At 35.0% G+C, this 16361-nt stretch overlaps 1 protein-coding gene across 1 annotated transcript in view; it reads left to right on the top strand.

Moving 5' to 3' along the window:
* The window catches only part of LCA5 (lebercilin LCA5), a 54876-nt gene extending 39172 nt beyond the window's left edge, over positions 1 to 15704 (top strand). Inside the window, exons 4-8 of the mRNA XM_010370071.1 lie at positions 6750 to 6887; positions 7851 to 7947; positions 8776 to 8918; positions 11481 to 11613; positions 12838 to 15704. Of these exons, the coding sequence (XP_010368373.1) occupies positions 6750 to 6887; positions 7851 to 7947; positions 8776 to 8918; positions 11481 to 11613; positions 12838 to 13700 (1374 nt within the window). The 3' untranslated portion in view covers positions 13701 to 15704. The remainder of the gene's footprint in view (positions 1 to 6749; positions 6888 to 7850; positions 7948 to 8775; positions 8919 to 11480; positions 11614 to 12837) is intronic.
* Positions 15705 to 16361: the final 657 nt, after the last annotated feature.

The following is a 16361-nucleotide window of genomic DNA, read 5'->3' as shown; positions in this document are numbered from 1 at the left end:
GTTCTTTGCTTCTTGGGATAGGTGCTATTTAGTTGTGATGCAATTTGTACACATTGCTGAATTCCTTTTGTTAGTATTTTAGTATTTGGGACTTTTGCAACAATATTCATATTTTGGAATGGTGTACGATTTTGTTTTTCTACTATTGACATCAAGATTATAAAAAATCTCATCAAAAATGACATAGAGTTTTTCCTTTCTGTTCTCTTTTACAGATAATCTGTTTCTTAAAATTTGTTAGATTTCACCACTGAAACCTTCTGGATTTAGTCCTCATGTGGGAATTTGGTTTTGCTTTTTTTTTCTTTTTCTACTTAAGCTTTTAATTTTTAACAGTATTTTTAATTTTAAAAAATTTCTTCTTAGTATTTTAATAGTATTTATTAGTTTAACATTATTTCTTGCATATCACCGTTTTCATTATTGTTCCTTCAGGGTTCACTTCCTTTCTTAACTGAAATATATATGTAAGTGAGAGCTTCTGAGTGGCAACACTCTTTAGTATTTGTCTGAATATATTTTATCTTTTTTTTTTTTTTTTAGCATATTACCACTTTTTAAAAATTACTGTAAAGTGGACAGTGTTCAGTTCTGTGAATTTCGGCACAAATATTCCCATAATCATCATCACACAAGCAGAACAGTCCAACAGCCCCAAACCCACTCACGGGGCCTCATAAGCATACCCTCCCATTCCCAGCAACCAACCTCTCTGTGTTCTCCCATCCCCCGGGTCTGTCTTTTGCGAGTGTTGTGGCAAAACACTCGCAAAATCACGATTTCCTGGGCATCGTGCTTGGAGGTGCACCCAGGGTGTCCTGTGATCAACAGCCAGGCCTCGGGGCTGCTGGGTATTTATTATTCCACGTATGGCTGTGGCACATTGTAACCTGTTTTGGGCAACTATAGACAGCGCTATTAACATCTGGGCACAGTTTTTCTTAAACATCAGCTTCTGTTTCTCTAGGGTAAATACCCAAGATTAGGGTCACCGGGCCCCACTTTTGTGTGAGTTCAGTTTTGTAAGAAACCGCCAAGCTGTCTGCACCGTGCTGAACCCCAGCATCGCACAGGAGTCCCGACTGCCTGTCCTCACCAGCACCTGGGGCTGTCGGAAGACCTTAGGCAGGGGCTCCAGCAGGGGTGTGAACAAATTCACTGCGGCTTCGGTGCACATCTCGGTGCAACCAGTCACGCTGAAGGTCATTTCAGATGCTTTCGGGCCATCCTCCCGTCCTTCTCAGCGAAGCATCTGTTCAGGTCTCTTCTGCTTTTAAGTCCGGTGGTTTGTTCTCTGTCATGAGCCGTGGGAGTCCTGTGCATTCTGGATACGAGTCCTTTGCCGGCTGCATGGTTCATAGACATCTTCCCCCCATCTATCGAAAATGTGTCTCTTCAATTCCCTAGGGGTGTCTTTTATATTAGAAGATTAATTTTGATGAGTCTTACCTACTTGTTTTCTTCCTTGATTATGGATCATGGTATGGCTAAGAGCTCTCACCCTAGGTCTCGACAATTTCCGTTTCTTCTACAGGTTTTGTAGTTTGGTCTTTTACATTCAGGGCTATGGTCCACCTTAATTTTCATACAGGAATTTCTCCCTGTTTTCACTCTTTTGCATACGGCTGTCCCATAATTCCAGCACCATTTGTTGAAAAGACTCAAATTCCACTGAACTGCTTTTGCGTCTTTGGATCTGTTCTGGACTCCACTCTGCCAGCTGACTCGTGTGTCCATCCTGAGCATAATTTATGACTTGAGTGGCTGTCTCTGTGAAAAAAGTAATTCTGTCTTGAGCATCCCCGCCGCTGGTCAGCACGCCGATGGCCTTGCCGGCCCCGGAGAGGTGCTCCAGGAACTTCCGCAAGGAGCCCTTGCGGGCCCGGGAGTCCTCCACGTCCATGGTGAGGAGGCCGAAGGGAGTCGCTAGTCCGGGTGCGTGGCAGGCAATGGGGACCTGTATATATTTTATCTTTACTCTTCAATGATAATTTCACTGGGTCTTGCTAGATTCCAGGTTGACAGTTACTATCATTTGGAACTTGAGTATTTTTTAGCCCTGGTATTTTTTTTTTTTAACACATTCTTATTGCGTTTAATGGTTTCCTGTTTTGCTCCAAAATATCTAGGGGGGTAGGATTTTCTTAGATTAATATTTTATATGGAAATAATTTCAAGCTTACAGAGAGTTGCAAATCTGAAAACAGTACAAAGGACACTCCTATACAGTTTACCCAGATTCGTCTGTTGTTAACATTTTATCCCATTTGTCTTATAATATTATATAGACAATTTTTTTTTCTTACTATTTGAGGGTAACTTGGATACGTCATGCCCCTAAATACATCAGCATGTATTTTTTAAGAATAGGGATTATGTTCTTATAGAACCATAGTAAAATTGTGGTTATACTGTGATTTACACTTATACAATAATTTCCTCTAATCTACCATCTGTTTTTTTTCAGTTGACTTAATCATATCTTTTTTTTTTTTTTTTTTTTTTGAGACAGAGTCTTGCTCTGTCACCCACGCTGGAGTGCAGTGGCGCCATCTTGTCTCACTGCAACCTCTACCTCCTGGGTTCAAGCGATTCTCCTGCCTCGGCCTCCTGAGTAGCTGGGATTGCAGGTGCATACCACCATGCCCAACTAATTTTTGTATTTTTAGTAGAGATGGGGTTTCACCATGTTCGTCAGGCTGGTCTCAAACTCCTGACCTCGTGACCTGCCCGCCTCACCCTCCCAAAGTGTTGGGATTACAGGCGTGAGCCACCGCACCCAGCCTTCATCGTATCTTTTATAGTACTTTCTGTTCTCCAGTAGGACCCAGTCTAGGGTCAAGTATTACACTGAATTGTCCAGTTTTCCAGCCTTCTTTTATCTGGAACATTTCCACATACTGTTGTTTTATTTATGACATTCACATTTGTTGAACCATACAGCTCCCTACCCCTTTTCATTTAATAGAATATCTTTAACTTTGTATTTCTTTTATGTTTCATTGTGTATAGACTGGGGTTTTTGTGTTTTTGGTGAGAATACTGAATAGGTAATATTATTTTCCTTCTTAAGATATCACATCTGGAGCCACATGATATCTCCTGACCTTCACTAGTGTTGTTAATTTTGATCTCCTAGCCAAAGTGCTGCTCAAGTTCTCTAACATTTACCCATTAACTGTTCTTCCTCTTACAGTGAAATCAATAATCTGTCCATGTGGAGCAGCCTTAAGAATATGTAAATATCTTGTTCCTCATCAAAATTTAGCATCCCTTGATGATCCTTTTCTGATCCAGTCTTTATCATGACGCTCTTTCCAACTTCATCTCTCATTATATCTTCAATTCTGGAAAATTCTTAACTTTTTTGCTTCTTTTGTTTATCAGTTTGCTTTTTCCTCATTTCGTCATTATCTTTTAAATTCTTATTACATTACAAAAACATTTCATGAAGAATATGGATGGACAATAAAGATGAAAATTAACTTTAGTAGTCATCAAAGAAATACAAATTAAAACAATTGTATCCTTCTTTAGGCCAATCTGATGGATTAAAGAATTACAGTATCCTGTTACTATAAGTATCTAGTGAAATAAAGGCCACTAGACTTTCAAAGAAAATGTAAACTGTTACAACCTTTTCTAAGGGCATTTTGGTAATGCTTTTCAAAACCTTAAAATTGTACAAATGTCTATCAACCCAGAAGCTTCATTTTTCAAAACTTATATACTTGTTTTTACTGTTTTTTATTATCTATAAAAAATTTTAATGCCTTTTTGTACTCCCTCCCTTTTGTCAATCCCTGCCCACTACTCCTCAGCTAATCTACTTTTTGTCTCTATAAATTACTTTGCATTTTAAGAATTTTATATACGTGGAGTCATATAGTATGTATTATTTTATTCCTGGTTTCTTTAGCAAAACTGTTTTGAGTTTCAAACATATTGTTGGAAGTATCAGTTGTTCATTCTTTTTTATTGCTAAGTGGTGGTTACCCTTATTGTATACATATATATGACATTTTGTTTATCCATTAATCCATCCCATTGATGGACATTTGGATTGTTTCCAGTTTTTAACTATTACAAATAAAGCTGCTGTGAACATTCATGCAGAAGTCTTTGTATAGACACTGGCTTCTATTTCTCCTGTGTAAAGACCTAAGTGTGGAATGACTGTGTTATATATAGTAGATGTATGTTTTACTGCCCAACTGTTTTCCAAAATGGTTGTACCATTGTACATTCCCAAAACAAAAGTGTATGAGAGTTCTGGTTGCTACTCATCCTAGCCATTTTGTATGCTCAGTTTTTCCAGTTTTAGATATTCTGATAGATAAATAGCATTGTTTTATTGTGGCTTTAATTTGTATTTCCTTTATAAGTTATGATATTGAAGCATTGTTCTATGTGCCCATTTGTCTCTGGATATCTTTTTGGTGAATTATCTGTTTACACATTTCCTCCATTTTTTGCTGAGCTGTTTGGTTTCATGTTACTGAATTTTGTGGGACAGATATAGATGTTTAGATGTAATATACAGTTGACCATTGAACAACATGGGTTTGAACTGAGTGGGTCTACTTATGCAAATTTTTTTTTTTTTTCAATAAACATAGTCGGCCCACCATATCCACAGGTTCCACATTCCACAACCAAATGCAGAAATAAAAGTATTTGCAGTGTGTGAAACCTTTGGATGTGGAGGACTGACTTTTTTTTTTTTGAGATGAAGTCTTGCTCTTGTTGCCCAGGCTGGAGTGCAGTGGCATGATCTTGGCTCACTGCAACCTCTGCCTCCCGGGTTCAAGTGATTCTCCTGCCTCAGCCTCCCGAGTACCTGGGACTACAGGCACATGCCACTACACAGGCTAATTTTTTGTATTTTTAGTAGAGATGGGGTTTCACCGTGTTAGCCAGGATGGTCTCGATCTCTTGGCCTTGTGATCCCGCTGCCTCCACCTCCCAGAGTGCCGGGGTAACAGACATGAGCCACTGCGCCTGGCCCGACTTTTTATATACTCAGGTTCCACAGGACTGACTGCAGGACCTGACTATGCCTGGATTTTGGTATCCACAGGAGTCCTGGAACCAATCTCCTACAGACACAGAGGGATAACTATACATTTCTTCATACAAGTCCTTTAGCACAGCGGTCCCCAACCTTTTTGGCACCAGGGACTGATTTCATGGAAGACAGTTTTTCCATGGACGGGGTTGAGGGGGATGGTTTCAGGCTGAAACTGTTCCATCTCTGGAACAAGTTGGTCAAGCATTAGATTCTCATAAGGAGAGTACAACTTAGAACCCTCGCAGGCACAGTTCACAATATAGGGTTTGTGCTCCTGTGAGAATCTAATGCTGCTGCTGATCTGGCAGGATGCAGAGCTCAGGCGGTAATGCTCGCGCTTGCTCACTGCCACTCACCTCCTGCTGTGCAAGCCCGGTACCTACCAGGCCACAGGCCAGTAGCATTCTGTAGCCCAGGGGTTGGGCACCCCTGCTTTAGCAGGTAGGGGATTTGCACATATTTTCCCTAGTCTGTGGCTTATCTTTTCATTTGCTTAATGGGACCTTTCAAAGGTCAGGAGTTCTTGATTTAGATAAAGTCTAAGGCGTTTTATTTCTTAACATTTACCCTGAGGAAATAATAAATGATTAAAGTTAGATATATTAGGATGTTCACTCTAGGAAAAATTGGAGCACCCTAATATTGAACAGCAGAATTTAGTTAAGTTATGATAATCTGTAAAGTGCAATACTATTCCATTGAAAAAAGATTGTGTTATTACAGTAGATTGACTTAGGGATTTATGGTGTTATTTACTGAGAAAGATACATAAAAGTCTCAAATTATATACATCAAAATGTTGGCAGTGATTATCACAATGTAATGAGATTGTAACTGCTTTTTACTTTCTGTTTTTCTTTGTGATTTTATTTATACTTATAATAAACATTTATTTGTTATCTATCTATCTGTCTATCTATCTATAAGATGCTTTAAAAAAAACCACAAGTTAGAAATGGTGTCTTGACAACTTAAGTTATTTTATAAGAAAATATTTTAACATAAATTATTTTATACACTTGATGGAACATGTTTGAAGACCATGGATGGAAATGGCTATTGTTTTTATCTAGAGATGTTTTACTCTAGGTACTCTCTGCAGCTTTGGTAGTGCTGTGTAATTTTATCTGTCTTGGTATCTTATTATTTGCCCAAGCAGTGTGTGTGTGCTTAAGATTTTTTGTTTGTTTGTTTTGTTGTGTTTTGTTTTGAAGATAGTCTTGTTCTGTCACCAAGGCTTCAGTTCATTGGCACAAACTTCCAGGCTCCAGTGATCTTCCCATCTCAGCCTCCTGAATAGCAGGGACTATAGGCATGCACCACCATGCCCAGCTAATTTTTAAACTCTTATAGAGATAGGCTCTTGCTTTGTTGTCTGGGCTGGTCTCAAGTGCTCCTCCCGCCTAGGCCTCTCAAAGCGCAGGATTATAGGCATGAGCCACCATCCCATCCTTAAGAATTTATTTACAAATTACTATGAAAAACAGATAGGAATAATAGGCTTGATACCTTACTAAATTGTTGGTAAACAGAGCTTATGTACATGAATGCTATGCCCAGTCTGATTTGTAGGTCTTGGACAATACCACTAAAAACATCATTTTGACACTGCTATGTGTTATGTTTTATTGTTGGTTTTTTTTTTAAAGGAGTGCTTTTTATGTATTTATACATATAGGAACTATCAAAAAACCTTGAGCTGAGTACTAACAGTTTCCAACGACAGTTGCTTGCTGAAAGGAAAAGGGCATATGAGGCTTATGATGAAAATAAAGTTCTTCAAAAGGAGGTACAGCGACTATATCACAAATTAAAGGTAAGTATTTTAAATTGCATTATGTTTTCCATAATGTGTATTAGATGAAAATTAAATATTTTAAAACACTAAATATTACTATTCATATTTGTAAGTTGGTACAATATAATTTACAAAATTCTGGTATTGTCTTTAGTACTTAGAAAAGGTTTTTGGTATAATCACTATAACAAAGTGAAATTAAAAACAAAAACAAAAAAGGGTGAAACACTGAATACACCAATAGAAATGATGTAACTGAAGTAAATTGTAAAATCATAGAAGAAAATTTTGGGAACTAGAGCTTCACTGTGTTGCATGGTTGAATAATTCAGTGTTTTTCTTTAGATCACCCAATGATTTATTATTTTTGAAGTTGTTTCAAATGATGCTCTTCGTTTTCACAGTGTTTAGAGAAAGTATTCAAATTATTTAATTTTGTTAAAACAGGCAATTTTCATTCTACGTCGAAGTCATCAATGAGTTCTAGATAGAATGAAATTTTGCACAAAATTTTGTGTAAAATAGTGCAAAATTATACATTATCTTATGTTTTCTTTTTGTTAATAAAATTCTCAGAAAAAGCCACAGCCCCAAAATGGCCAAGTATGCCTGTGTTTGAAAGAGTGGTCTAATTTTTAACTCATCAATATTTCAGAACTTACATTTGAGAGATACTAAATTATTTGTCTCTGTGTCTCAGTTAAGACAATACTAGCTATATCAGGTAAGAATGGGTAAAAAATGAAATTTGCCTTAATTTTTTAAATTTCCAGGACATATTAGACTTTTTCAGGAAAATTATTGCTCTATCCTAACCTCAGTATACTAGAGACGTTTTTTTCTATAGTTTGGTAGTTACAGAAGGAAGCTGAACCAGGTATCTTTTAATATGGTAAGAAAATACCAGATGACAAAGTGAGGGGTTTTGTTTTGTTTTAAACTGAGACTCTACTTCCTTAATTATGTTGTGTTTGTTTTCAGGAAAAGGAGAGAGAACTGGATATAAAAAATATATATTCTAATCGTCTGCCAAAGTCCTCTCCAAATAAAGAAAAAGAACTTGCATTAAGAAAAAATGGTATAGTAACTATGATTGTTCACAAACTGATATTATTGCTATTATTTAGTGAGAGTACAATAATTCTGAAATGGAAGGGAAGGAAAAGAATCTCACTGAAATATATTTAAAATAAATGTATTTTTTGCAATTTAAATTTCTGACAATTTTCAGAAATTCTTTTCAGTTTTCTCTGCTTTTTTCCCCGGAAGAGAGGCTGTTAAAATTGTTTTACATAACTTTTTGAAATTTCCTTATTATAATTTTTTAAATGTTTTTGAAAATATACAAATATACCCCAAAGTAGAGAGTAATATGATGCACTTTCATTTATGTATCATGTAGCTTTAACAGTTATTCTTTTTACCAGTTTTATTTCATCTATTTTTTTCTACTTTTCTCTAGAATATTTTAAAGTAAATCTCAGATGTCAGTTGATTTCACCTACAAATACTTTGTATTGTTATTTGTAGTTTTACTTTCTTTTTTAACAAAACTGTAATTTCCCTCTTATGTGAATTGCAAGATTTTAAAATATAAACGTTGTGAAACTTAAAGCATTTGTAGTCAGAATTCTCCCCAAATCATACAATTGCCAGTAAATCCTAGAAACAAAAATAGTAATAGTGAGTATTAAGCTGAGCAAAACATACATTATATTTATATAATGAATATATATAAGTGAATATTTATATTCACCATTTAAATGAAGTGGTGTGTTTAAATGTACATGTATATGTACACACACATGCATATATATATGTGTGTGTATATATACATGCCAGTTGAATTCCATATATTTTGGCATTATTCATTGTAATAATAATTTTTAAATGATTTTCATTGTAGCTGCATGCCAGAGTGATTTTGCAGACCTGTGTACAAAAGGAGTACAAACGATGGAAGACTTAAAGCCAGAGGAATATCCTTTAACACCAGAAACAATTATGTGTTATGAAAACAAATGGGAAGAACCAGAACATCTTACTTTAGTGAGTTTAGCAGTATTATTATGTACCAAATTCAGTATGAAGTTATTCGTAAAAACACAATATCAAACATTTTAAAATTTCAGTAATGAAGCTAGTACTATGTCTATGTGAATATGCAACTAGCCTTTTTGAAGGGAAAGAGGTATTGTGTATTTTATAAAATTCTTTTGGCTTGACTCTTTTAGTTTACATCACATATTTCAGGTGCTTCAGAATGATGGATTGTGCCTCCTGGGTTGGGGGCAGAAGAGAAGAATTTGCCTTCTAAGTTTCTCTTATGTACCGAGATAGTCTTGGAAAACCCTCAGTACTTTTATGTTTAGTAGCAAGTAATAGTAGTTTTCTTTTCTTTTTTTTTTTTTTTTTTTTGTAGCGGAGTCTTGCTCTGTCGCCCGGACTGGAGCGCAGTGGCCGGATCTCAGCTCACTGCAAGCTCCGCCTCCCAGGTTTACGCCATTCTCCTGCCTCAGCCTCCCGAGTAGCTGGGACTACAGGCGCCCGCCACCTCGCCCGGCTAGTTTTTGTATTTTTAGTAGAGACGGGGTTTCACCGTGTTAGCCAAGATGGTCTCGATCTCCTGGCCTCGTGATCCGCCCGTCTCGGTCTCCCAAAGTGCTGGGATTACAGGCTTGAGCCACCGCGCCCGGCGTAATAGTAGTTTTCTTATGATTTCTTAGAATTTGATTTCTTAGAATTTGACTAGGTTTAATTTTTTTTTTTGGTCTCCTATATAAGAGAATTTTACATGGTAACTGACTGAATAATGAACAAAGTAATGGCAATGGAATCTGATCTTATCCTGTTCAAATTAGAGTGGAATTCAGGGAGTCTCTGTTGGACTTTCATTTAAAAGGACCTCCATTCTGAATCACTGGAAAGTCTCTTTCTCTAAGCGAGTTTTATCTTTAATGTTTACCGCTTAAACTCCAAAGAAAACAACATATCGGCAACCTAGCATATTTCATACAATGGTATGTGTTTATACCTTATAAGTTTCCCAGTGACCCTGAGGTCTCTTCTTGAGGTGTAAAACAGAAAGGATGGACTGATTTGATTTCTCTGTATATTCTAGCTTGTTTATTTATTTTTGCTTGATAATTCATACAAGTTAGTTGTATCCGCTAAGTGTGTTTCTGTATTTGTACTGTCATTGAAACTAGATCATGTTGATTTGTCTTTTTGAGATCACAAAGTGAGGAATGACAAAGTAATTATTAACTTTAAAAGAACTAAAAAAATTGGTCTTTTTATAGTATACTTTCAACAGAAGGAATAGAAACCTGGTATAGTGAAAAGAGTGTAAGAATATGAGAGCCTTGGAGTTAGCTCTCATTTTAGTTAAATTCTAACATTTTAATTGTGTGACTTCTTGGAGCCTCAGTTTTCTCATCTATAAAATTAGGGTGGATTACTTTTCAGGGTTGTGACAATGAGTAATCATGAAATTTTTTTATTTTTCATTTTTTATTTCTTTTTTAGTCACATGAAATTGGAAATAATCATGATGTTCATAAAACTCTTTAGACTGAACCTGCCACTGTAAAGGGCCTCACCAAATGGTAGCTTACAGTACAAGCTAAGTTGCTATTGGAAAAAGAATAGAGTGGCTCAAGTGAGAGAAAAATTTCTCTCTCTTGTTATAGACTGAAGTCAGTTGGTAGTTGACAGTTGGTAGACAGCTTTGTTTCATGGTAGTCATCCCCTGTCTTGTTGATCTTCCATTTTGAAGAGTGTAGCCCTCTTGTGTATGGTTGGAACTTGCTTACCACCCCTGTGGGAAAGGGCAACAAGGAAATGGAGGGCAAGTAGCATTTGGTTTTGTAAATGTGATCTGAAATTGCACATGTACTTCCACTCCCCTTCCATTAGTCCTTTCTAGCTGCAAGGGAGGGTAGCAAATGTAGTCTCCAGCTAAGCAGCTCTATGTCCTGCTAAAACTCACAGGATTCTGTTGCTAAAAGGAAGAAGATGAAAATGGATACTAGACAAGTCTTTACTAATAATAGATATTTCACTTTTATTAAGAAAAATCACACACCCACATATTTGAAAGTTACCATAGGAAACAAGGAATTTTAAGTTTATAACATTTTTATTTGATTTGAATATCATAAAATATATTAGTTGGAGGCTTGGACATAATATTGTCACTGCTTATGTTACAGTTCAACAGCATCTCAGTTGATTCTCATAGTTGGCAAATAGCCATTACTGGTTAACTGTATTAATCAGATTTTTGGTGAAAATGCACAAAGCAAGGATCCTTCTAAAACTTGTCTCTTCAGAACTTTATGTACCATTTTGGCTTTACTTCAGTTATACTGGTTCTAATACGTCTTATAAATGCTTCTTTACAATTTTAATAGAAATAATCCTGTGTGGTTTTGAAGCATTTTTCAAGGAGTGGTAACTTGTGATTTACTGATTTATTAATTGAAAATCTGCATTAATTTTTAACTTAGTTGGTAATCATGTTTAATGGATAAATCTGTGTTGTTTAGTTCCCCCCCTTTTCTATAATTTGTGAACTTGCATTTTTTTTTTTTTTTAAACGTATAATAGGACTTGCAGTCTCAGAAGGAAGATGGGCATGGAGAAGCAGGGATTCTAAACCCAATTGTGGAAAGAGAAGAAAATTTTGTTAAAGGTGAAGAACTCCATGTCTTAAAACAGGAGGTTGAAAAGCTGGAGGATGGTAAGAAAAAGAATTTGTTTAAGCATGTGACAAGTCAGCATTCCCTGGGAAAGAAAGAGTGAGCATCCTTTAATATCTTCCAACTTAACTGTGAATCGGTTAGGTAGAACAAAGAAAGGTGGATACAGTGGTAGGGGATGGCTTATCAGAAGCTGTACACATTTGAATAATGTTATTAAGGAAAGAAAAAAATTGAACACTCTAAGTCATTTGCTATTTAGGGTTAGGGAATAAGGATGAGTTGCATTCAGAAAATTCTGATGAAGTAGGATTCAGATGCCATTTACTAAAGTTACTATACTTGGAGTGTTCTTACATATTTTAATATTTTTAATTTTTTCATTTGGAAGTAGTTTCAAAGTTAAAGTTGCGAGAGTAGCTAAAGAACTATTTGTGAGTGAGTTGTGTATCTCATGCCCATACCTTTAAATACTTCTATGTATATTTCCCCAAACTAAGACATTCTCTTAGACCGTATTCTAATGTAGTTTTCAACTTCAAGAAATTTAATTTTGATGCAACTCATTAATCTGTCATTCATATTATTATTTTGTCAGTTGATACAATATTGTTCTTGATAGCATTTTCTTCATTCTGTTATAAGATCATGAATTGTATTTAGTTTTCATATCTCTTCAGTCTTCTTTAATCTGGAGATTTTTGTTACATATATATATGTACAGAAAGAGAGAGAGAGAGAGAGGGAAAAAGAGAATGTGTGTGAGAGATTAACATTTTTGATGAATATAGACCCATTTTTAAAAACAGAATGTTCTTCATTTTGGGTTTGTCTGAAGTTTTCTCTTAATTAGATTCAAGTTAATGCATCTTCTGTCAGAATACCACGTAAGTCATATCTCAGGACATGACATCCAAAGGTTTCATTTATTTTTAAGTGTAGAGTCTTTACTCCATCTATCCATCCATCCCTACTATACAGCATTATATTAGTTGTAAAAAAATAGGCAAAGAACCTTTCTTCACCACCAGTATCTTGAAGAACAAATTTTGTTTTATAAATGAGGATCTTAAATGCAATACATATTAAATATATTATTCTCTATTCCCAGAATATCAAGTAAAAATGAAATTTATGATGTCTTTTCTCACTTGACTTACTATACCCAAATTAAATATGGTTGTTTTATAAAACTTGATAGTTTTCCTGTTTAAAAATACTGACTGTTACAAAATCCCATTAAAAAAAAATTTGATTTCATACAGAATGGGAAAGAGAAGAACTTGATAAAAAGCAAAAAGAAAAGACATATTTACTGGAAAGAGAAGAAAAGCCAGAGTGGGAAACTGGAAGGTACCAACTAGAAATATATCAAATTCAGAATATGGATAAATTGCAAGGAGAGGAAGAAGAAAGACTGAAGAGAGAAATGCTACTTGCTAAACTGAATGAAATTGACAGAGAACTCCAAGATTCTCGAAATCTAAAATACCCTGTTCTGCCATTGTTACCTGATTTTGAATCAAAACTACACTCCCCAGAGAGAAGCCCCAAAACATACAGGTTCTCTGAATCCTCAGAGAGGTTATTTAATGGGCATCATTTGCAAGACATCGATTTCTCAACTCCAAAAGGAGAAGGTCAAAATTCAGGAAATGTTAGAAGTCCAGCCTCCCCTAATGAGTTTGCATTTGGTAGGTATGTGCCTTCATTTGCAAAAACATCAGAGAAGTCAAATCCATTTAGTCAAAAAAGTAGTTTTTTGGATTTCCAAAGAAACAGTGTGGAAAAACTTAGTAAAGATGGTGTAGATTTAATTACAAGAAAAGAGAAAAAAGCTAATTTGATGGAAGAGTTATTTGGTGCCAGTGGTAGCAGCACCATTTCCTCCAAAAGCAGTGACCCAAATTCTGTGGCTTCCGGTAAAGGAGACATTGACCCTCTAAATTTTCTCCCTGGGGATAAAGGCAGCAGAGATCGAGAACATGATGAAGATGAAGACTTTTTCCTCAATGAAGGAAGAAGTTTTAATCCAAATAGACACCGATTAAAACATGCAGATGATAAACCAGCAGTAAAAGCAGTTGATTCTGTAGAAGATGAAATTGAAGAAGTAGCACTGAGATGACTGACTAGAGTATACATTTTTCCTAATTGTAAATATTGAAATATTTTAATACAGTGTGTATTATAAACATTTAGACTTTTTAATGCTACAATGTCCTTATTAAGGAATGATTTTTAATAGCTAAATACAATGCAGTGAAAAAGTAGATCATACATACACCACATAGATAGTTTGCCAAGAATGAAGGAGGCTTTTTTGAATGAAACCAAAAATAAAAATGTATCTTGAAAAATGAAATAGATTTTAACTCTTCAACCAGTGCTATGGCAAGTTTAACTGCACTGGAGGTGGTATTCCTTTTCTACTTTTATCCCTATTTATGTATTTTTGATCATATTCTCATTGAGCTAAATACAGTCTTCCCACTAATTGTTGAATGAAAATTAAGGGTAAAAGTCTGTGTTGGGAAGTGTAGCTCCAGATGGTGGAGAACCAGTGCTTCTTAGGAGCCCTTCCCTTTATGGATAGGGCCAGGGGTCCCTATCTTTCATGGCAGTGCTGAGCTACTCTTGAGTGATAGCAGTCACAGCATTGGGATTTCTCATTCCTCTGAAAGTACCCACAGCTAAACACTACTCATTTCCCAATTTCAGTATTTACTGAAATCACTTACCTACAATTCTGTTAGAATATTACATTGAGTTCAGAAGACATTTCTCTGTTTGCAAGGACAGTTGCTCTCTGTCATAGCCCCCAGAAGCTTGGATACAGTGTAATTCCTCTCCTTGTTCTCCTACATTCTTTGTATCTCAGTGACTGGGTGTAAGATTTCATGCCAAATGCAAGGAATAGTAGAAATACATACCAATTACAAAGAATAGAAGAAACTTTATCCCAATATATTACAGAAAGATCTTCAGTTCAATTATGTTTCCAGAGTAATATAATTTGGAAATGTTAATGCTTTTAAGATTTGAACTTGTCCTCAAACCAAGGAGACAACAATAGTGTAATACTATTGGACTTACAGGACTAGTTTTAAAGCAACTTTGTAGAGAAGATTTTTAGACATAGGACTTCTGCCTTGCTGACTAGAGTGGATAGTTTTCTGTTTAAATGCATTGGTCTTTTGGCTGTTTGTAATTCACTTCAGCTTATAGAGAAGTTGATGAGTTTGGATCATGCTGGATATGATTGGTCTTTAAAAAGCAGTAATATGCCACCAACCAAGGAGAAAACACTGTTAAAATGAAGAGTGGTGGAAATAGTGTGTTGGGAAGAATAAAAAATTTAGATTGGCACTTATTCTAAAGTCAGCTGTTTTTTTTTCAAGAATTTACAAGCATTTGCTCATAGTATGATTTCTGATGCCAGGCATGCATACTGATGAGGGGAAGGCATTACTGTTAATTCTGAGTTCTTATAAATGCATATTATTGAATTTCATTGCATGACTATTTATCAAGACTTACCTGGTTAGGTCTCCAATTAAAAGATGTACCACCTATCATCTTCTAAATTGTGTTCCTTTCATTTATTGGGAACAGAATATCTCAAAAGTGCTGAACTATATTAAAAAGTTTTCTTAATAGATTTCTACGTCTGATATGTATAACCATTTACTATAATATGTTGCAAATCATTCTAATATATGTAAAACAATATTATTTGTAATGCAGTTCTTGGTAAAATATTATGTAATGTTAATTTTGTTCCTAGCTGCTAATTTTTCTGCCAAAAGTATTCTAAGTTTTAGGTTGTTTTAAAGGCTTTTAAAACTTTTTAGTTAAGTTTTTTATTCAGGTCATTTAACCTAATTTTTTGCTTTTTTTCTACCTGATGATCTCTTTAACCAGATGCAAGAAGACAAAATTATTAAAATTAAACCTAAAGTTAAGTTATAGATGTAAAGGCATTTATGATATTAAGCATTAAAATTGGAAATTAAAATGTACAAAACAGGGTTTTCTTTATGAACAAACCTTAGAGGGTAAATTTTTTTTTTCTAAATGTCATTAAATTTATTTGTACTCAGAACTCTTACTAATAAAAATTAAAAATGCACTATGACTCTTTATTTGAGTGATACCTGAAGTTACTTAGAAAATATGTAATGGAAACAGGACCTGCAGGGTTAATTTTTGTTTCATTATACACCTTTTTTTATGTTCAGTATTTTTAGTTGAAGTAGATGAATCTGCTCTAAATCAGGTTAGACAGTATGCTAGTCTTATCAGATAATTATAGTTTTAATTAATCCTTTCACTGTTAATGGCTATCATAATGGCACATATTGCTCATATTTTTTTTTTAAAAAAGGTGAGGGTAAAGAGGATTAAATTGAATTGTGAAATAAACACAAGTTCATTCCATGGCTGACTTGTAATTTTTCTGATCATCCTCTTCCACCTCATTTTCCAAGATACTCGACTTCTGGTATCCCTGACTAATTGTTAGTTGGATAGAGCATGTAAATCTCCCTGATGAAAATGGGAAGAGAAATTTGTATTATGGGATAATATGGATTTTCTTAGAATTAAAGAAGTTACCATAAATTGTGACGAATCTGCCTTAAAAAGTTTTTCCCCTTCTACACAAAACTTTCCTCTTTTATGTTAGTCTCCTTTTATATCGCTTGAAATTGCTGTCCTTTTATTTAGGAGTTTTTTGTTTGTTTGTTTTTTGGGTTTTTTTTTTTTTTTTTTTTTTTTTTTTTTTTTT

Source organism: Rhinopithecus roxellana, chromosome 4 (genome assembly GCF_007565055.1).
Source record: "Rhinopithecus roxellana isolate Shanxi Qingling chromosome 4, ASM756505v1, whole genome shotgun sequence".
In the NCBI taxonomy this organism is placed as follows: domain Eukaryota; kingdom Metazoa; phylum Chordata; class Mammalia; order Primates; family Cercopithecidae; genus Rhinopithecus; species Rhinopithecus roxellana.
The sequence above is the reverse complement of the archived record's forward strand: the minus strand, read 5'-3'. Positions and strand labels throughout refer to the sequence as shown.